At 51.2% G+C, this 23,083-nt stretch overlaps 1 protein-coding gene across 2 annotated transcripts; it reads right to left on the bottom strand.

Moving 5' to 3' along the window:
* Positions 1-221: 221 nt before the first annotated feature.
* On the bottom strand, positions 222-22,951 carry WDR45B (WD repeat domain 45B). 2 transcript variants are annotated; one of them, XM_049859181.1, is made up of 11 exons: positions 22,775-22,951; positions 19,985-20,098; positions 18,176-18,250; positions 15,610-15,711; positions 14,689-14,776; positions 13,517-13,611; positions 10,001-10,191; positions 9,192-9,277; positions 8,255-8,356; positions 7,201-7,322; positions 222-6,916 (listed from the first exon to the last, which is right to left on the bottom strand). In XM_049859181.1, the coding sequence occupies exons 3-11, from the start codon at positions 18,231-18,233 to the stop codon at positions 6,810-6,812; spliced, it is 951 nt and encodes a 316-aa protein (XP_049715138.1). In that variant the 5' UTR covers positions 18,234-18,250; positions 19,985-20,098; positions 22,775-22,951; the 3' UTR covers positions 222-6,809. The 2 variants fall into 2 exon arrangements, with proteins under 2 accessions (XP_049715138.1, XP_049715137.1); XM_049859180.1 differs by lacking the exon at positions 19,985-20,098.
* Between the last annotated feature and the right edge of the window lie 132 nt (positions 22,952-23,083).

Here is a 23,083-nt window from a genome sequence, read left to right on the forward strand (position 1 = left end):
AGCAAAGATGAGAAGGCGAGGGGGAAAAGGGAAGCTAGATCAATGGAAACAGAACAAACAGAAAGGAAATAACGAGAATGCTGACACATTATGAAAACTATAACCAAATGCACAGAGCAATCTGTATAAAAATTGTTAAATGGGAACCTAATTTGCTGTGTAAACTTTCAGCTAAAACACAATAAAATATTATTTAGCAAAAAAAAAACAGAATAGGCAATATTAGCAGAACACTAAATGGCACTAAAATAGGGTAACCATATAATTCATTACCTAAACCAGCTACTGAGTGTTGAAATGCTCCCTGGACGTCTAGACATCAGGGCAGTGACCTAAGTCAGGGCAGTAATGGACAAATCTGGAGTGTGTTCACCCCACGTCTGAGTAACGCCTAAACATCTCGGTGTGTGGGAGGAAAACGAGGCCCCCACCTCACTATATGCTTTGACATTACTTTCAGTTAGTCAACTTTGAGAACAATACCCACGAACCAGCACCTGAGGAAAAATACTTTCTAAATCATGAATACCGGAAACCAACCATAAAAAAGGTTGATAGATTTGGCTACATAAAAATTGAAGATCTGCAAACAACTAAATAAAACCTCAAAAAAATAAAAAAAGTACCAAAGACTTATTATATAAATAAGTTCCTACAAACAAAATACACGAACGGAAAGACAAAGACATGAAAAGTCAATTTACAAAATAATTGCAAGAAGCCAGCAAATGGATATTTTCCCCCCACTGAAGATTAAAAAGATGAATCATGCACAGAGTTTGGTCCTATTAAGGTATGAGAGATTGGCCCATTTCATAGTGTTCAGCATTGGCGGGACAAATGTAGATCAAATCTTAGGCCTGTGAACCCTTTGTGCAATTTCAGTTCTATTTTCCTAACAGGTGGACAAGTGTGTAAGCACGTATGCACAAGGCTCTTCATTTCCAAACTGTTAACAGCAAAAAACACAAGTGCCCACCTGTATAGTAACTACAGCAGCTGACACGTTTCTGCTTTAAAAGGTTTAACGGCAGCATCTGTGTGACGCTGCTGGAGATGGTAAGTTCACGCCAAGGAGGCGCAGGGCCGTCCTGTGACGCTTTTCTCTGAAGAAGGCAACATAAGGGAATTTTGCTTTCGACAAACAAACAGTTTCTATATACATATTTAGATTTTAAAACAAATGTTGTATTTTGTTTTCTGATCCATTTTGAGGAACAAAATTTTTGCAAAACCCAAGTTCTAAAGGTGTTGCAATTAATCCAATGCCTATAATGGAAAATACTGAAGGGTCAGGAACCAAGATATGGGAAATAGTGTATTCCATAGAAGGTGTCCAGTTGCCGAAAGCACGCAGACATAAAAGCCTCTGGCCGTACAAGGCTGCAGATAGCAGCACCAACAGCTAAACTCCAGGCCAAGCTGGGGCTGAAGCTTCCCACAGGAATGCCACCAAAGCACAGGTGGGCCAGGTCACGGAGGCTGGTGCTCTGTCTTTATGCTTTAGGCAGTGGTGAGCTAACACTTCTGAACATGGATGTGGCTCCAAGAAAGCAGTGCTTCTGAGAAGACTTGGTGGCCAGTGGCTTGGGGGACAGGTGTGGAAGCTGGGAGAGGAAGGGCTGATGACAAACAAGGCCAAGGAGAAATGGACAAGCTTTCACGCCCACATGCCTGGAGAAGTCACAGAAATAGAACACCTGATAAACAGATTTCTTCAGAGAACAACTGTTTGAGGCAGTAATTTCACACATTGCAGTTGGTACTTGGTGGGAAAATCAACCATTTGCACTTTCCAACATGGCCAGCAAGCAGGGGCTTCTGCAGAAACCCCTGGAAAGAGAGCCTTCACGTCTGCCTGCCTCTGACAAACCGTGATGGACCCAGCAGACAAGGACTCAGCCAGGTTCAGAGAAAGGAAGCACAGGACAGCCGTGGTGCTTGCTCCACACAAGGCGTTCACTCAAATTGTGAATGGCTGAAACCAAAGTGAGCCCACGGGAAGCATCACCCTGTTGTCTTCTGCAACATCTTGCTCTTCCTCAGAGAGACTCGAGCGGAAGCCTTGGTGACACCACAGGCGCCTCCTCAGTCCATCCACCTTGCCGACTCAGCCTTCTTCCGGTCACTTCTCAGATCACACTCCGTGGCGTGAGCTCACCATCCTGCACGGGAAAAGCCAGAGCCCTCTTGCTGCAACAGGGCTGACAGTCTGGTCGACAAAGCACACACCCCAGCCAGGAGTAGGCGCAGCAGGAAGCAGAGCTCTTCAGTGGCTCCTAGCAAAACTTCCCAGTCAGGACGCACTGCTCAGTGGCGAGCATCTTCACGGGCCCTGTCATCCTGTCACCTCATGGAGGAGCCAGGTCGTCCTGCACGGCAGAGCTGGGGCGCAGACCTGGTGTCCTGAGGGGACGAGTGTCACCTGGCTTTGGCTCGCAGCTTGTTACTTAAAACGCTTAACACTTCTCATGAGTTGGTCCCTGCTAAACCGCCCCACTTTCCAGAGAAAGCTCTCGCTGTGAGAAGACCACTCTCCCTTTGAGAAGCTGTCCCCCAGTCTAGTGGACACTTGGATACATGAGAGGAATTATATCTAGAGAGAACATGAACCAACAATCACATCAATGATGTAACTCAGACCTGAGCCATTGGACAAAATCAGCTGAGACAGAGAGAAGGCTTCACTAGAGCACTTGGGCTCAGACACACCGTGTATCGCACCAGACCGATGCCCCACGTGCCTTTGGGGCCATCTGCCTGCATGATGGCTAATGCAGATGAATGAATTCAGTTAACAAACACTGTTCTTTCACCTCTGCTCCTCAAGTGGGAGCTGCACTTCTCCCAAGGCCACATGAGGGTTCTACTCATGTTTTCTGTTTTCCAGAAGTGCTCAGCAGCCATGAGGCTGTCCCGGGCACAGAGCCTCAGCTTTCACTGTTCCCACCACAGTGCCATCCCCATCATTAAGGCCAACTCTACTTTGAGGGGGCAGCTCTTCCCTAGTCATCTTTTGAGTGCCTTCCAACCTGGAGGGGCTCATCTTCCAACCTGGGGGGCTCATCTTCCAACCTGGGGGGCTCATCTTCCAACCTGGGGGGCTCATCTACCAGTGTTCCACTGCTATTCCTAAGGTTTTCACTGGCTAATTCTTTTCAGAAGTAGACTGCCAGGTCCTTCTTCCTAGTCTGTCTTAGTCTGGAAGCTTAGCTGAAACCTGTCCTCCATGGGTGACCCTGCTGGAATCTGAATACTAGTGACATAGCTTCCAGCATCACAGCAACACGCAAGCCCCCACAGTAAGACAAACTGACAGACAAGTCCACGAGAGCCAAAATATGACCTTGAGTACATCCCGCCTGAATTGAGACCATCTGAAGAATAGATTTGACGCACTGAACACTAGTGACCAAAGACCAAATGAGTTGTGGAATGACATCAAGGACATCATCCATAAAGAAAACAAAAGATCACTGAAAAGACAGGAAAGGAAGAAAAGACCAAGATGGATGTCAGAGGAGACTCTGAAACTTGCTCTTGAGCATTGAGCAGCTAAAGCAAAAGAAAGAATTGATGAAGTAAAAGAACTGAACAGAAGATTTCAAAGGGCCTCTCGAGAACACAAAATAAAGTATTATAATGACATGTGCAAAGAGCTGGAGATGGAAAACCAAAAGGGAAGAACACACTCGGCGTTTCTCAGGCTGAAAGAACTGAAGAAAAAATTCAAGCCTCGAGTTGCAATAGTGAAGGATTCCATGGAGAAAATATCAAATGATGCAGGAAGCATCAAAAAAAGATAGATGGAAGGAATACGCAGAGTCATTATACCAAAAAGAATTAGCCGATACTCAAGCATTTCAAGAGGTGGCATATGATCAGGAACCGATGGTACTGAAGGAAGAAGTCCAAGCTGCTCTGAAGGCATCAGCGAAAAACAAGGCTCCAAGAATTGATGGAATATCAATTGAGATGTTTCAACAGATGCAGCACTGGAGGGGCTCACTCGTCTATGCCAATAAATATGGAAGACAGCTTCCTGGCCAACTGACTGGAAGAGATCCATATTTATGCCTATTCCCAAAAAAGGTGAACCAACCGAATGTGGAAATTACAGAACGATATCATTAATATCACATGCAAGCAAAATTTTGCTGAAGAACATTCAAAAGCGGCTGCAGCAGTATATCGACAGGGAACTGCCAGAAATTCAGGCCAGTATCAGAAGAGGACGTGGAACCAGGGATATCATTGCTGATGTCAGATGGATCTGGGCTGAAAGCAGAGAATACCAGAAGGATGTTTACCTGTGTTTTATTGACTATGCAAAGGCATTCGACTGTGTGGATCGTAACAAATTATGGATAACATTTCAAAGAATGGGAATTCCAGAATACTTAATTGTGCTCATGAGGAACCTTTACATAGATCAAGAGGCAGTTGTTTGGACAGAACAAGGGGATACTGATTGGTTTAAAATCAAGAAAGGTGTGCGTCAGGGTTGTATTCTTTCACCATACCTATTCAATTTGTATGCTGAGCAAATAATACCAGAAACTGGACTATATGAAGAATGGGGTATCAGGATTGAAGGAAGACTCATTAACAACCTGCGTTACGCAAATGACACAACCTTGCTTGCTGAAAGTGAAGAGGACTTGAATCACTTACTGATGAAGATCAAAGACCACAGCATTCAGTATGGATTGCACCTAAACATAAAGAAAACAAAAATTCTCACAACTGGACCAATGAGCAACATCATGATAAATAGAGAAAAGACTGAAGTTGTCAAGGATTTCATTTTACTTGGATCCACAACCAACAGCCATGGAAGCAGCAGTCAAGAAATCAAAAGACACGTTGCATTGAGTAAATCTGCTGCAAAGGACCTCTTCAAAGTGTTGAAGAGCAAAGATGTCACCCTGAAGACTTAAGGTGCGCCTGACCCAAGCCATGTTATTTTCAATCACATCATACGCATGTGAAAGCTGGACAATGAATAAGGAAGACTGAAGAATTGACGCCTTTGAATTATGGTGTTGGCAAAAAATACTGAATATACCATGGACTGCCAAAAGAATGAACAAATCTGTCTTAGAAAAAGTACAGCCAGGATGCTCCTTAGAAGCAAGGATGGCGAGGCTGCGTCTTACATACTTTGAACATGTTGTCAGGAGGGATTAGTCCCTGGAGAAGGACATCACGCTTGGCAGAGGACAAGGTCAGGAGAAAAGAGGAAGACCTTTGATGAGAGGAACTGACACAGTGGCTGCAACGACGAGCTCAAGCATGGCAACAATTGCTGGGATGACTCAGGACTGGGCAGTGTTTCGTTCTGTTGTACACGTGGTCGGAACTGACTCGATGGCACCTAACAACCACCACCACCATAGCGCCACCCATGACATGTCTGCACGCGTACAGGGGGGTGGCAGATGCAAGGGGCTCAGCTTTCACACTGTTCCCGCCACAGTATCACCTGCCACAAGTCGGTCCCTGAGGAATGGGGGGGGCTGCTCCTGAAGCTACAGTCCAATCCCGATTCTCACGACGGGGAGAATTTCATTTCATTTGCAAAATTCTACTTCCCTTTATGGATAAAAGGTACAACAAAATCAGTCACTTTTATTTAAGAGAAACATTAAAAATAAGTGTGCAAAATTAAATTTCATGATTAAATACATGTGAAAGTAACATGCATACTTTACATCAAAATCCACTTAGCTGATTACAAGACAGAAAAGAACTGACAAACCGAGAAGTTTCTGCTATACAGATTTTATGTCTGCAACCTGAAATCAAAAACAAAATCAAGTCTTTTTGAAGGGTATTGAGGAAAATTAAATATATACCTCAAATAGTACTAAGAATATAGAGCCCATAACCTATTTTGCTTTTACCAAAGGCTAAAAAAACAGTATGTGCCTTTCATTCCCAGAACGTAAGTGTGTAGCTATCCTTACAAACGCTGCAGGGGAAGATGCTGTGAGAGAGTGAAGAGCTGACAGTCTGATGGAGGCCCACTGCCGACCGGCGGGGACTCAAGGCGCTATGCTGCCGGCCCCCTTCCCGTGCTCCTTGTCACACAGCATTTTCCTCCACAGCCAGGGCTAAGTCTGCATCACTTTGTTCGAGATCAAAAGAGGCCACCACACCCTCAGCGAGAGGAGTGGCATCCGGGGGGCCTGTATTTGCTTCAATTCCAACAGTCCACATAGACATGGGATGCACATGTGTGCACATGCCAGGTAAGGCTACAGACACAGGGAGACCATGACGAGAACTTATAGCAGAGACACGTCCAGGTGGTGCTGTCTGACAAAGCGGGTCTCTGCTCCACGTGCTGAGGAGAAGGAGCCCTTCTCCTGTTCTAAGGCTGCTGCTGGTATCATTACTTAAATCTTGCTATACTGTGGGACTCACATTTACGTTTGTTCACCTTCCCTAAGACACAACGATCCAATGGAATCTGCTGCCGGGCGTCCGTCCTGTCTTCAGCCTCGACGCCCACGTGTGGAGGCGTCGTGGGTGTGAGATGCAGTGAACTGCTAAGCTAACTTCACAGCTGAACTAAAAGGTGGCGGGTGGCAGGCACGAGCTGGTCACTGTCGCAGGGCGTCACTGTGCCTGACAGCCACGCTGTTCTTTAATACTGGAAATGTGACTCCTTTCTCAGGAAAGCAGACCATCACATATGGCTTCGAGGCTGGGGGCACCCGGCAGCCCCAGACCGTTGACTGTTGTGTGGTGTGCTGGCCCCAGGAGCAAAGGGACAGCCTGGGCAAGCATCCAGGCTGCGCAGCTCACAGCTTGTCGTCGGTCATCTCCAGGAACTGTGCGTACACGTCCCGGATGCACTCCCCCTTGGGGTTGAACAGGAACTTGTAGTAGCTGCCGTCGGCACAGATGGCTGCAACAGAGGGAAATCCCTTACCCACGGCTCCTCCCAAGCAATGCAGGCTGCTGGCCCCCACTGACCTGGCTGCAGAGAGAGCTGACCACCCGCCTCCGTCAGCCAGCTCCGGCAAGAGTGACCTGTCAGCAATGCAAGTGGACCCCACACCCGGACTGAGCGCAAACCTGCTCCCAGCGATTCCTGGGGACACCCTGCGGGGTGGCTGTCCAGGCCTCGAGTGGCAAGGTCCTGGGGCTGGGGAGAGCCATGCATGTGGAATGGGGAGGGGGACCGCTCACCGATGACGGCGCTGGGCTCTGTTCCAAAGGCACAAATGCACGGAGAGCCTGAGGGGACCTGGAATTTGGAGAAGCTCCACTTGGAGCTGAAGTATTTCGGAAGGAAACTGGCAGATGCCAAACTGTGAGGATGAGGAATAATGAAAAAGTGATCACACTCATGTAACAAAGTTAAAAAGGCACAGAAAATTCACTTGATTCAACCAAAAATCCTGTTAAAAATATCTTCAATCTAACTTTTAGCCTCGGGATGTTCTAAAATTCCGTTTTTGCTTTTATTCTTTTATTTCTCACATGAGAAAACAATCTTTCTTTATAATGGGTTTCGCAGTAAATGAGAAGCCGCCCCCAGAGCGTTTTTCAAGGGGAACCACAGGAAAGTGATAACCCGTGGCTTAGTACCTGTCATGGTATTGAACTGTGTCCCCCCAAAAATGTGTGTCAACTTGGTTAGGCCACGATTCCCAGTATTGTGTGGTTGTCCTCCATTTTGTGACTGTAATTTTATGTTAAGAGAATCAGGGTGGGATGGTAACACCACCCTTACTCAGGTCACCTCCCGGATTCAGCATAAAGGGAGTTTCCCTGGGGTGTGGCCTGTATCACCTTTTCTCTCTCAAGAGATAAAAGAAAAGGGAAGCAAACAGAGTGTTGGGGACCTCATAGCACCAAGTAGCACCACGAGCAGAGTGCGTCCTTTGGACACGGAGTCCCTGTGCCTGAGAAGCTCCTCGACCAGGGGAAGATTGAAGAGAAGGACCTTCCTCCAGAGCCAACAGAGAAAGCCTTCCCCTGGAGCTGACACCCTGAATTTGGACTTTTAGCCAACTTTACTGTAAGGAAATAAACTTCTCTTTGTTAAAGCCATCTACTTGTGGTATTTCTGTTATAGCAGCACTAGGTAACTAAGACAGTACCTATCATCTGTCCTGTTTCCAATCCTCAACAAAAATCAAGTGAACAGTGGAGAAAAGGCTCCAGCCCGGATGTCTGGTATTAATGACGTCCACCATGACTATGGTCTTCTCCCACCACCAGGCTCCCTCAGACCCACCTGGACTGCTTATTCCTTTTCGGATCTTCAGCGGCAAAAACGTGTACCGTGCCGTGGTCACTGGACACGCAGATGAGGGACGCGTCCTGGTTGAAGTTGATGCTACAGAGAGAGGAGCACGGAGGTCTTCATACGACTCCCACCTTGTGTGTGAAAACCTCGTGAGACGCCTCACTCCCTACAACTCAAGATGGAATGGGAAAACCACCACCTCCAAGGCCCTTTCATGAACCGACAGCTCTCCCTGGAAATGGAGGTCAAAGCCACAGGGTCAGCTCTGGGCGCAGCACTCGAGGTACCATGAGGAGGCTTTCCAGGCCTGGATGGTGCACCCAGTGAGAGGCTCCTTGCAGACCGATCCTGGGGGAAGGACCTCCAGGCTGCTCCCACCCGCCGCTCCATGCGGCCTCCACAGACTCTACCTACTCTGCCCCTCCAGAGCCCAGCGCCATTCTGTGGTCAGCCTGCTGATGTGGCAGCCACCAGCCTTTGTCCTGAGCCCCACAGACCCCGCGCACACTGAGGTGCAGAGAGCAAGGCCTCCATGCAAGTGGTGACTGAGCAGAGTGGTGCTGTGCTCGCCAGGGCTGTCGCACATAAGTCTCAGAAAACATTCAGGCTCTGAATTACAGATGAACCAACAAGGCCTCCAGCATTTGCCTTAAAAAACTACAGAAACATAGGTGGGGGGCGGTGAAAAGATGGCATAAAACTGGCAAGATACCACTAAGTGCTGAAGAGGTGGTGGGTTTACATAATTAACATAATTAGATGACGTGTATACATTTCCAATTCCCCAAAATTCAAAGTTGTAACTAGTCACGAAAGTTGAAGCCCAACACCCAGCCACAGGGTGGACACAGGGTGGCCATCCTTGATCCTCCCGACCTGCCCCAAAGCATGCATCTCCGCTAGGTTGAAAGACGTGGGCACTCACCAGTAGATGTTTGCTGCCTGGGAGCCTCTCCGCAGCTCCTGGATCAGGTGCCCTGATGAGGTATCAAATATTCTTATAAGGGTCCCCTTTGAAAAACAGCGAAGGCTTTCATCACCAGAGGCTCACGGACCTGGCAATCCACACAACCACGCCCGCGCTTTCCACAGCTGCGCCCTCCCCTGACCCACACGTCCCTGCAGGTTTCAAAGACCCTCGCCAAGTCACTGTCCAGAGAAATATCATCTCAGTTACAGCCCCACGGTCACTGAGAAGGTCACTGAGAACAAGCGACAGCGTCACTCTGCTGTCAGAAGGTGAGGCCACTAAAGTGGGACCAGCCACTCCACTTTCCTGAGACCCTCTTGGTGTCAAATTACTCAGGACAGACTCCACCCTTTTTGTTTCAACATCTCCCCAGTGACTGGAAGAGTCCAGCAGGCTGACGGGGGATAGAAAGGATAGAAACTCGGCAGCTCTGGGGGAAAGCGACTTGACAACAGATAAAAGCCGCACCTCCCCCCCGCCAAGCAGGTTCTCCTCCTCGGAATAAAGAGCCAGAGTGTGCCTCTGCCGGTCTCATCTCTGCTCTTAGTCAATTACTTCTATCAGACTCTGAAGTATGCTGTCTTCAGAAGGTTGGAAACAGCCCTGGTCCTTCAGCAGAGATGGTCTGCAAAGCCCTGGCCTTGCCCCCCCGGTGAGGGCACCACCCAGCCCACGGCCTGTCCATCTGTCTGCCTGTCAGGACAGGACATCAGGGCGATCAGTCTTGGCAGCGAGCACAGACGCATCTCCAGGGCTGAGCTCACCTTCTCAGATGCGGTTGCGATTCGCGTCCCCTGCAGGTTGAGGGCGATGCAACTCAGGACGCCCTCATGTGCAGGAATGTCGACGGGCGGCTTCTCAGTGCTGGCCAGATCCACGAGCTGCACGTGGCCCGTGTGTGTGCCCGGGAAGGCCAAGAGAGAGTTGTTGCTGTTAGGGCACAAGACACACAGACCTGGAGAGACAGGACAGCCACACATGACTCACGACAGGTTTCAAAACCCTGATCTCCACAACCACAACACACTCCCTGCCCCCCTGCCCTAAATAATGACGATGACAACAACAGTGATGACAATCCAGAGACTCTCATGCCCACCAGAATCACAAAAACTGTCCATCGTGAAGGTAGTCCGAGGACCATGCAGAGCTGTCCCCAGTCAAGCATTCTGAGGAGCATGCCTGCCAGATGAGGGAAGACAGGGCCCAGCAGAGGGCCCCACTGCGTCTGCTGGTGGGGTTTCTGTCCACACAGGGGACTAAGCTGTGCCCAAAGTCTGGTGGCACTCACAAGGTGGGCCATCTTCTGTCCAGGAGCTCCCCACACTGAGGTGGGGATCCAGAACAAAGACAAGCCTTGTTCTGAAGCCCTCACACGTCTCCTCCTCCTGGTATACGGGCCTCGATTCCATGTCCACCTCCAGATGGGAAGACCTGACCCCTAGACTCCCGACCCAGCCGCTGAGCAACGCCCAAGATGATGCCACCGGCTCCAGGAATAGTGTCCCGCACAGCGAAGTACTCCTCAAGCTGTCTCCTTTGCTCACTCCCTGTCTGTCTACACGAGTGTTTCCATTGTTGTGACACTGCTCCGAACCGTGCCTGGTTCATGTATCGGCAGTCAAGCGATGGATGCACAGGCTTGTTCCCAGGCTCTCCCCCGGCCCGGTGATGCATGCTGCCTGCCCCCCGCCAACACTGTGCCATCTCAATTGCTGCAGCTCCACGCTAGCTCTGAAACCAGGCTCAGGGATCCCACCAACCCTGCTTCTTTCTCAAGGTTGCTTTGCTATTTCATATTTTAGCTCCTTTGCTTTTCTAAACGAATTTTATAATCAGCCTGTTGGTATCTACGAACACCCCCGATGGGATTCTGATTGAGACAGCGTCAAATCTATACATCAGTCCGGGCAGAGCTGACGCCTCCACAGTCACCCAATCCAAAAGCACAGCCCACCTCGCCACCCGTCTGGGCCCAGGAATGCCAGAAAGAGCGACGGTGCAAAGGCACAGACCAGCCCGTCGGGCTCAGACTTTGCAGCCCACTGGCCGGGGCTGGGGAAACTCGTCACAGCGTCATCACGAGGCCAGGCTGGGAAGCAGGCCTGGTGCCCTGGCATGACCGCAATAATCCGGCCACCGTGCAGGCACCTGCTGATATGCCGTTCACACATGATCTATATTCTAGGCCCTCCTTGACCCAGTGCTCACTCATCGGGACTCCTGGACACGTGAGGCCTGGTCAGGAAGAGGCAGGCACATCTTGCACACATACATGGGGCCCTCCACATGGCCAAAGGCTCGGACCACAGATGGCCACGTGGGGCTCCCTACCACCCCCACGAGGCATGTGTAGGGGACACCAGTGAGGAAAGGGAAGAGGGGCGCCGACAGAGGGCCTTGCACTGGTTCACCAGCCAAAAAGTGCAACCCACCCAGGGGAGAAACACGGAGCTGTGTGTAGGCGATGAGGAACCACTGGTGGCCATGCCTGCAAGGGGGGTCAGTCCACTGCTACACGTGACTGAGCATCCACGTGGTCTTGGTGACAGCTGAACGACCACCAGACAGACAGGTGCACCAGGACCAAGCATGCACCAGGGCACTGAGAGGCAGACAGACCTCCTCCTCTGCTTCCACTGGGATGGTCCCGCAGTTTCTGCTGCCCCGGGATGTGACCATCACAACCTCCCACACAAGGACCAGACGAGATGGTGGGAAGGGAGGATTATGAGCCTGAGAAGGCCAGTGGGTCACCTCTGAGCAAGGCTAGAGCCAGCAGTGCAGACCCAAAGCTCCAGAACACCCCCAAAAGGAGAAGAAAAAGAACAAGAACCAGTAGATGGTACAAAGTCCACACCCTCAGCCCAACTGAAAACAGAAGGCTCAATTTCAAATTACCCACAAGTACAAAACCACACACTGAATCCCAGTGGGCTCCCTCCCACCCCCACGAGGCATGTGTGGGGGACACCAGCGAGGAAAGGGAAGAGGGGCGCCAACAGAGGGCCTCACACTGGTTCACCAACCAAAAAGAGCAGCCCACCCAGGGGAGAAACACGGGGCTGTGTGCAGGCGACGAGGAACCACTGGTAGGCATGCCTGCAAGCTGGGGAAGCTCACCCCCACAGGCAGCTGGAGCTGCCTGGCCTGGAGCCAGCCCTCGGACACTAGTAACGCTTTTATCTTCACTGCAAGGGGCCACTGCAACCCCACCGTGTGTCGACTCGGACGGTCCAGGTGCTAAAGCACTCTTACAGCCCCACAGCGGAAGGGAGGTACATGTGGACGCCACGAGAGCAGCCACATTTCTATGTCAGGATTTGGGGCTTCGCCTAACACAAAAATCCAGAAGGGTTTCATTGATCCAAAAACAGACGTTCAATGTTTAAAAACCTAAACTTAAGACCTAAACCTATTAAATTTCTTCGCAAGATAAACAACCGATTAAAAAATAGGTAAAAGATTTGACTAGACACTCTGGGAGCCCTGGTGGCATAGTGCTAAGTGTTCGGCTGCTTACTAAAAGGTGGTGGTTTGAACCCACCAGCTGAACTGTGGGAGAAAGATGTGGCAGTCTGCTTTCTGTGAAGATTACAGACTTGGAAACCCTATGGGGCAGTTCTACACCAACACATCTCAAAAGGCAAAGCTCAAGGGTTGGGTCGGGAGGCAGCCAGAAACAAAGCGTTACAAGGAAGCGTTTGGGGGGCGGGACTATTCTGCCTCAATTGTGGTGGTAGTTATACAATTGCATACGATGTCCAAAATGTATCTATTAAAATTTAAAATCAATGAATTTCAGTAAATTATACCCTAATGGCGGGGGGTGTCAAAAAAGAAATTAAAGAGCAAAATGAGTGACAAAGTCAGCCGCAAGCGTTTCCCAATCCCAGACGGAGAAAGGACGTTAACGCTGTAGACTGGAGGCCCCACTGCGGGGACACGCTCTCACCTGGGCGGTTCCCAAATAGCCTGGGAGCCCAGGGTGGAGCAGGGCAAGACTGATGTCACGTGAAGGCTTCCAGGCTCTGCGGAGGACTCAAGTTTACGAACCACTAACCAGCAGGAACTGGAGTGAGCTAAACTGAAGGTGGAGTAGACACGAGGGAAGGGCCGGGGAAGGTAAGGAACACATGTCCTGCTGTAGCCTGACTGGGCCTGGCGTGCTGACAGGGCGGCTGCTTGGACAGGCCCCCTGAAGGAGGAGCAACATGGCCAGGCCTCGCCGCATATGGCCCAGCTTTCCCATCAGGGCTGCTCGTCCTCGGACTTCTTACCTTTTGGGTTATAACAGGTCTCAAAGACGTGCAGCTGGTGGGGATTGTGTGTGAATGTGAACACCTTAATCATGGAGTCCAAAACCACTACAATTCTGAAAAGAAACACGCAGTCAGATTTCTTGCCCCAAAGGGAAACTCACACATTTTGTGATTTTCGTCCCTATCATCTTGGAATACCCCAAACACCACATGGAAAGGGCCTCTCCTGAACTGAATCACGGCTCCCTGTGAGGCATCTCTGGAGGGAGGACCACTGTGCTGCCCGGAGGCGAGCCCAAGTCCGCCACCCAGGGGGAGCCTGTGTTCGCCCAGCTGAAGGAGTGACGCATCTACTTCAGAGGAGTCTTCTCCCTGGGGTAGGAGTATGGCTACCTGAACTTCCTGACGTTTAAAAAAATGTTACCCTCAAACATCTCATCTCCAGTAAGAACTAATTAGGATACGTGGGGCAGAAATGACATCTGTGTACTCTCATACGTCTCGATAACGTAGGAAATCTGAAAGCAGGAGGCCGTGACGTGCCTCATCCAGGGCCCCTGACCATGGACACCACTGGACACGACACACCAGGCGAGAGGTGGACACTGTCACTGTCACATGCTCGGCCTGTTTACGTCCTGTCACCCTGGAGAGATGGAAAACTTAATCTAACATGGAAGTCATAACAAAGTAAATCCGCACCGAGGAAGCCTGACGCTGTGCTCCACGTAGGAGGATGAACATCTACGCTCTCCTAAGACATCACTAGAGCAACCGTGGACAGGCGGGGCTTTCTGAACCTCCCTCACCCTTGGACTGCAATCATCACTGAGGCAGCACCCTGAGAACATGGCTCAGGAGTGAGGCGTTCAGGGTGCAATGCCATCCGTCTTCTCACCCGTTCGAGGGGGCCGCCCCAGCCTGATGCCACGGTAAGAGAGCTGCCAAGGCCAGGCCACGCAGCAGCTCCCTACCCACAGACCACAGAAGGAGGGACGCTGAGCCCCACCCACACATGCCCATCGACCACTGGCCTCTACACGATGCCTGCAAGCCAAACTCACTAGCCCCGTGGAGCAGCATAAGCAATCCTAAGTCCTTTGGGCCTTAAACTAGAGTCACCATCATCTTCCTTCACTATAAAGGTGCTCTGGCCACCCACGGAGAAAGTCAGTTTACACCACGCCCACCTGTCTCGCCGCAACTTGACAGCTTTGACTTCTGTAGAGAATTCTATCTCGATGACAGTCTTCTTCTTCAGGTCATCCCAGATCATCACTGTAGTAGAGAGAATGTATCAGAGCAGAAACAGCAGGACGTGGGGCTGTACGGGGCTGAGCCACTGCCGGGAGACTGTCTGAGTACCACCTGAGCAAGCGGAAGTACAGCCTCTACATGTGTGTTACACCCCTCCTCCCGTCTGCTGCCAGCATCCCCCTGGACCATGGACACACCCAAACACCTGAGTCTGTGCTGACTCAAGACACCCACCCGTTGCCTTTGCTCTGCCCTCCTTTTCCTGGTCTCTTCTCCCAGCCCTCTTCCCTCAACCAACAGCTAGTTTACAGGCAGAAAGCATACTGCTGCAGCCGCTCACGCTCTCTGTTCTCCCCTTACCTTCAAAGTGCTGGACCTTTTACACGGCAATCTCTTTCAAACACACACAATGCCCAGAGCCAAGCAGGTTTTGTGTTCTATAGGCTACCAAGTTGAACGTTTCTAAGTTTCTGTGGGTCAATGGCTCTCGATAGTTTTAATAAAAAAGAAAATCCTTTAAAATCCCTGGTGCCTTGCTTACTGAATTCGTTAATCCAGGTGCTAGTCTGCAGGAGGCGACACAGACTCACGGCACACCCCAGCCCATCTCCCAGTTAACCACATTAATGGGAAAGCACAGTTACGTACAGACAGGACAAGTGGCTCCCTTCATAAACCTTCCCCAAGAAATGCGCAGACAGATGCTTGGCCCTGACAGTGTTTTTCCCAGGGGCCAGTCCTTCAGGACTCACAGGACCACCGGTAGGACAAGTGTGGCCACAGACACAGAGACGGTCTAGGGTCCAAACACCACTACACAAAAGGCGTGGCTTTGAGACGCACTGTTACTTTACCTTTATTGGGAGGGTATTTCGGCTTTTTTCCACCACCAACCAGAGCTAAGTAGTTGCAGCGAAACAACATCTCAACATGGCCAACTCCACCTTCTAGAAATTCTGAAATGGAAGTTTTAAAAATAATTTAAAAAGAAGACATGTTAACACTCACCACTTCATACCCAACTACATCAGAAATGAGAACGGTGACCGGCCAGGACAAGACTGGGCTCTGGGCTTCTTAGCATGTTACTGGAACCACTTTCTCACGTTCGAACACAGCACACGGCACTGGGAGGCCCACGCTACAGAACACACAGAACAGACACATTCGTGTTCACAGCACAGCAAACTCCACAGGCTCTGAGGAAGCACACTAAAAGCCTGGACACAAGCGCTGGTGTCTGTTTATTACTGTAAACGCCTCATCCACTGAAGTCTGAAGCGCTTAGAAGTGTCCATCCTCCACACTTGACCCGGACCTTCTGTAGCCACGGCACGTCACACCTTGCCCAGATGTAGGACTCCTGACACGTTCTCAATTGTCCAGGCCTTTTTACAGTGCACCTCTGGCTGTGACTTACAGGCTCCGAGGTCACGTCAGGAGTGCGGTCCTCTACCTTGACCTGTGGTCCTCTACCTTGACCTGTAGCAGTGCTGAGAAAGCAAAGCGTGAACCACAGCCACACACTCCACATGCAACCTTCCACCGTCCTTGCCTGCGGCCTCACCTCCCCTGGGAGGGCTACCCCCACTGATGACCACGAGCCGTCCCTGGAAGGGGAAGAATGCAGGACCTGCCCCATAGCCCGCCCGGAACACAGCATCCCTGAGACCGCTTCCTAACGAGCACCTGCCTAGCCTGTGGTGGGCTACACCTGGAGGGGTGCTCTGCTTGTGCCCCCCAGCACGTGGGCTTCCAAATCACCACACAGCTACACTGAGGACAACTGGCTGAGGGCTCAAATCTTGGGCAGATTGCTGCAACGCACACTTCCTTCCTCCAACTCATGAAAGCAAACCAAGAAGAAAAAAGGGGAAAGGTCACAACTTGGCCTGTTCTTCTCCCGCCAACTTGCAGTTGCCTGATACACAGCAGCAGGGCAGCTCTGGCTGTGCAACCTGCATACACCTGTCACTAAGCCTCCTTTCTAAGATGTGCCGTTGTCACAAACGCTGGCTGCACCCAGGTATCCCCCCCGGCAAGGCCCACCTGCCCCTGGGAACATCGGGAACTCACATACACCACCAACATATGCGGGCAACGGACTTGAGGTGAGCTCAGGGACACCCACATGCACAGCACAGATGGCACGGCAAGTGGACACCTTTGTGCAAAACACACATGTCACAGTAAAGGTGCACTTTTCTGAAGCATGGAAATTTTAGATGCTTCTGTCCAACTCACTTTCACTGTAAGAAATTCTTAGTTGATTGTAAGCATTTCATCAATTAGGAAGCAGTAGCTAATTCACTAATAACTGTGAAACCAATTTCTATTACGCTTCTTCAAGCTTCTGGCTCAGTTTAAGTAAAAAGTATCCTGAGATGTGCAAGCTGTTTAAAATGTATTTACAACTACTTATCTGCATAAAGTGAAATTGTCTCAACTCATTACGTAACCAAACACAATAAATGCCACCTACGGAAGACTGATAAAGAAAACTGTCCTGTAACTCTTCATGATTCCCCTGATCTCCTAACAGTAACACTGCTGCTGCCGCTGCTCCAAATACAAAGTGAAGCTCACACTTACACACCCACTTGTGCCCTCTCACTCACTCATCACCACTGCCACCTCAGGAGCGGGGTGCCGCTGTCATCCCTAGAGGAAGAGGACTAGCCCGCTGTCACACGGCAGACTGGCAAGAGGCAGAGCCACGAGTCGTGTCTACCCAGCTCAGGAGTGTGAGTGCCTAACTCCTGGCTACACTCTTTCCAGAATAAATTCAGGTTATAGAGTAAATTCTAAGACACAAACTACCAGCTAACCTTTATACCCATACTTAAGACTTCAGTGAAAACGGGATTCTGCTGCCAAAAAAAATTCTGAAAATCCCCAATGCAGGCTATCAGCTGCTAAAGTGTGTGGGACTGTGGAGATGGCGCCCGGGCACCAGGACGCATAGGCAGGACTTCCTCTTACAGCCGAGGAGCTGTTCCCGTATCAGAAAATAAAACACGTGCTCTGAGTGGAAATCAGAACCATGGCTGCAGCGAGGAGGTGACCTCCTGTGCCCGCGATTTATGTGCTATCTGTACGTTTATCTGTACGTCTGTCTCTCTGTGCCTCTGCTTACAGTGCTCAGTTCTCCCAGAACTTTAGCAGCAGGAGACATCAAAAGTTTAAGAAAAACATGTAAGAAGGTTTCAGGCTGGCTATTAATTCACTGGGAAAGTCACAGCTGGCCGCTGGGACAGCCCCCAGCTTCGTGTGTCAGCCTCGAGCCTAGCTCTTGTAGACAAGGGCTCCATGACAGAGAGACGACAGCTACACACAAGTTTACGGGGCCATGAGCCCTGTGTCCTCCCTCAAAGCCCCCATCCGGCCGTGAGGGCTACGGCCGCCACCCCTGCTCCTTACCTTGTTTCTCCTTCTCCTTTAGGGGATCGGTGTTGTAGACGCGGAAGCCATTCTCCATCCCACACGCAAAGCATCCTAAGGCAGGGAAAGGGGAGTTAGTCCTGGGGTAGGTGGAGCTCCACAGATGCTCAGCACCCCCATAAAACTTGCAGCCACAACTACGTCTCTCAGAGAAACGCCACCAGTCGACACAGGTCCTAGAACTGCGTTTTCTACCCGTCGACCCACACACGTTCCAGTACTGCGTTTTCTACCCGTCAACACACACAGGTCCCAGCACTGCGTTTTCTACCCGTCAACAGACACGGGTCCCAGCACTGCGTTTTCTACCCATCGACACACACAGGTCCCAGCACTGCGTTTTCTACCCATCGACACACACATCCTAGCACTGCGTTTCCCATCTTTCAGCATGCCTCGGAGCCTTTGGAGGACCTCCACCTGACTACCCCACACAGGGCCCTCCTGTTGTTCTCCCAGTGGACAGGCTTCCACAGGACACTCAGTGAGGGGGATGCCCTGGCCACCTCCACCAGCTACACTGCCCTCGCCTCCAGCCATTCACTAACCACTTCCCAGTGCCAGGACCACTTCTCAAGAGCCAGGGAGCATTTCCTGTACCAGCAGCACTTCCTGAGTGCCAGGGAGTACTTCCTGTGTGGAAGGCACCCTGCCAGGCCCTGGAGAGCAGTGGGGAGAGGGTACACCCATGCCCAGCGGAGGACAGTGGCCACAGAGCAGGCAACCCCAGGGGTGGACACTCAGGACAGGGGAAGGGCAGTTCTAGGCTCTGGGGGAAGCAGCCAATGAGAGTGAGGAAAGGACTGTTTTTCCCCACCTACAGGACAAAGTTCTCCTGTGACTCCCCTCCTACCTGCAAATTGCCCTGGCTCCTGAAACCCTGGTATTTGCTCCCAGTCTGGCCACACATGCTGCCCACCACCTCCAGCTCTACATCAGGTTGTTAGTGGCTGTTCAGACCTGATGAAGCCCTCGAACTTCCAGATGACGGTGCATTAATTCCTAGGACCTGAACTCCTATCACCATATGTGCAACCCAAGTACATTCATCTCCTCAAGACTCATGTTCAGCTGCTGGCTCACACGCAGCCTGTGGTCGCACGAAAAACACACAGCCATTCTCCACCCATTCCTCACATGCAGCGTGGCAACACCTGGTCGCTCAAGCCACTGTACCACGGCTCAGAAGGCCAAGGCCACGGTCTTCTAACTTCCAGTGTGCTGGTTCTGACCTGCCTTTCCAGCTTTGGAACCACACCCTACCAGCCGCCCTCCCAAATGTGGAAACCAAGAACACAACAAGACCCTCTGACAGCCACTACTGAATCAGAGTCTGCATCTTGCAGTCAGCTCTTGCGCTCTGAAATGCAATTTATCTGCGTCTGGAGTCTGAAAGTCCCCTGAAAATGAAGTTATTTATTTACTATCTCATCACTTATTCTGGGTGATACTATCCACCTAGCGGAGACCCAGCCGTCCTGGGCAGAAAAGATGAGACCACACAGGAACTGCACCCTCTTCCTTCCTCCCTCACTATTGTACCTTTCCCAGCTTGAGCTGGCACCCATCTTCTATGCCGCAATCAGATTTCTGTCAAAACATTTGTATGACAAATAACAACTCCTACAAACCAACAAGAGAAAAAGTAGATAGCCCAAAAGAAAAACAGTCAAGAGACTTGGACATTTTATGAGAGGATATGATGTCAGTAAACACAGAGAACAGTGCCCAACTTCACCCTCACCACCACGGAAACGCAAACAAACACAAGATCCACTGCACACCCACCAAAAGGCCGACATGAACATGACGGAGATGCCACACATGCGCTGGGGTAGGCCCTGCTGTGGAGTGCAGACACTGCTTGTACCGCCGTCTAGATTCTGCTCCCAGGCACACATCCTGCAGAAACGTGAGCACACATGCAGCAGGGGCATGAGCTAGAATATCCATGGCAGCACTATTCTAACAGCCAGAAACTGGAACTGCCCAAATGCCCACCGCTGGTCAACTGGCCAAACAGACGGCGAGGTGGTCACAGAGAAAAACAATGTACTTGGAGGATGATCTTACAACCACACTCAACAACACGCAAAACCTCATCAATGGGATGGTGAATAAAAAAGCTAGAAACAAACCGTGGAGTGTAAGATTCTGTTCTTAAAGTGCAGAACCAGGCAATGCTAATCCAGCCAGCTAGAAGTCAGGGTGATGGGGGCAGGGTCCGGAAGAAGCCCAGGTGCTGGACATCGATAGGTGTGTTCAGTCTCAAACGATCATCAAACCAAACACATATGATGTATGCACTTTTCTCCGTGTATGTCATACGCTTCAATCAAAGTTCAGAAGAAGGCTGGAAGCCACACTAAGGCGGAGCACCACCCTTGCTCAGCCCTTGGCTGGCGACTGTGCCCACCATCACTGAAGGACGGGTCTTCTGACATGCAGTTTGCAGCTACCCACATGCAAACACTCCACCCACACTGCAGAGCCACAACACTGCATGGCCATGTCACCTCAGGGCTTGCTCCTGCTGGACAGGCCCGTACCCAGAGGTGTACACACTGCAACACTTCTGCTTCCCACAGGAATGGGGAGAAAAACAGGTAGACTGTTATGGAAACACAGACATCAACCCTTGAATCCTAAAGACTGCTGTGCAAATGAGCTTTGGAAGGAGAAGAACCAACTGTGAGCGATTTAAAATCACGGATAAACATTCTTTGTAAAACTACTTCTATATAGAGTCGCATGACTTGGAGTCAACTCAACAACAACGGGTTTGGTTTTGGTTTAAACTGCCAACCTTTTGGTTGGCCGCTGAGCATGTACCTATTTACGCCACCCAGGGACTCCTCCTGGTAAATTACACCCAGGTAAATTGCAAACGCAATTCAGATTGAAATACTAAAAAACAAAAAGCAACTACCATCAAAGACAACTATGTTGTTGCCGTTCTTAGGTGCCGTAGAGTCGGTTCCGACTCACAGCGACCCTGTGCACAACAGAACAAAACACTGCCCGGTCCTGCGCCATCCCTTCAGTTGTTGTTGTGCTTGAGCTCATTGTTGCAGCCACTGTGTCAGTCCACCTTGTTGAGGGTCTTCCTCTCTTCTGCTGACCCTGTACTCTGCCAAGCATGATGTCCTTCTCCAAGGACTGATCCCTCCTGACAGCATGTCCAAAGTATGTAAGACAATCTCACCATCCTTGCTTCTAAGGGGCATTCTAGTTGTTACTTCTTCCAAGACAGATTTGTTCATTCTTTTGGCAGTCCTTGGAATTCTCAATATTCTTCACCAACACCCCAATTCAAAGGTGTCAATTCTTCTTTGGTCTTCTTCAGCTTTCACAAACACATGAGATGATTGAAAAACTATGGCTTTGGTCAGGTACACCTTAGTTCTCAAAATGACATCACTGAATAAGTTATTATTCGCTTTCTTCTCAAGGATTAAATTTAGTAATTGGCACTTCAAATTTGAACGCCAGAGAGACAGCGGGGGAGACCCTCCCAGTGCAGTGGTAGCCCCAAGCAGGGCCAGAGTCAGCAGGCTCTTTAGGTCACTGCCCCACCTTCCCTGATGTGACTTAATTATCCTGCCTGGGTAGTTTAAATCACTTGCGCTAGATTCAAAAACTTAAAAAGAAAAGTGATTTCCCTCCAGGCATACTCAGCAGTGCTTAAAAATCCCCTTATCCTGCAAAACACCACAAAAGCCCTGTTCGCATTTTCGGTCACATTTCCTAATTAAAACAAGTAAAGTGAGAGGCTACATCAAAAGTAGGTCACCGTCCCTACATCTATAAAAAGTGTAGGTACAAAAACAAACCCATTACCGTGGAACAGATTCAGACTCAGCGACCCTATAGGTCAGAGCAGAACTGCCCCGCAGGATTTCCAAGGCTTTATCTTTACAGAAACAACCACATCGTTCTCCTACGAAGCGGCTGGTGGATTCGAACCGTCAACCTTTCAGTTAGCAGCGAGGGCGCTTAATCACTGCGCCACCAGAGCTCCTTAAAGTGCGGGTGCGCGGCTGAAAAGAAACTTCAACGTTAACTACAGCTGATTTGCCAAAGACCCTAAACGGAGCTCAAAAAAAACAACAAAAACGAGTTTTGAGAAAGATCGTAAATTATGCCTTCGGCAAAAAATCTTTAAACGGGGTGGGCGGCAGCGGGGCCCCGAGTGGGCGTGGCGGGGGCAGGGGGCACCCCGCCCCGGAGGCCCGGCCCACGCCCCGGCCCAGGCCGCCGCCTCTGGGCCCTCGCCCGGCCCTGCCTCCGCCGGGACCGGCCGGGCGCGGCCGCAAACAGCCGGGGGGTGCGGTCGCCCGCCCGGGGGTCGCGGGAGGCCGGGAGGGGAGGGCCACGCCCCGGCCTCCGTCCGCTCCCCGACCCCGTTGGCTCCCCGACCCGAATGGGGGCGGCGGCCGGAGCCCGGCCGGGACGCGGGGCCTCAAGGCGGCGCGGGCGGCTAGGAGCGCTGGGCCCGGCGGGGCCGGGGCCCGGCCGGGGGGCGCGGGGCAGCCGGGCCGGAGGGGCGTCCGGGCGCGGGCCGCGCGGGCTCCTCACCGTGGTCCTGGTTGAAGCCGGCGTACAGCAGCCCGTTGCCGTGGGGGTTGCACGGGAGGAGGTTCATGGCGCCGCCCTCGGTCAGCCGCTCCTCAGCGCCGCATGCCGCTCTGGAGGCGGCGGTCGGGTCCGGTCGGGCCGGCGCCGGGGCCCGCGGCCGGAAGCGCTGGGCGGACGTGCGTGCGCGCCGCAGGCAGCCGCGGAGCGCCGAGCCCGTCCACCGCGGGGCGGGGCCGGGAGCGGGACGGGGCGGGGCCAAGCCCAGGACGTGCGCCCACGCCGTGCGGGGCGGAGGGAACTGGGAAGGGG

The sequence above is a fragment of the Elephas maximus genome, chromosome 19 (genome assembly GCF_024166365.1).
Source record: "Elephas maximus indicus isolate mEleMax1 chromosome 19, mEleMax1 primary haplotype, whole genome shotgun sequence".
NCBI lineage: Eukaryota > Metazoa > Chordata > Mammalia > Proboscidea > Elephantidae > Elephas > Elephas maximus.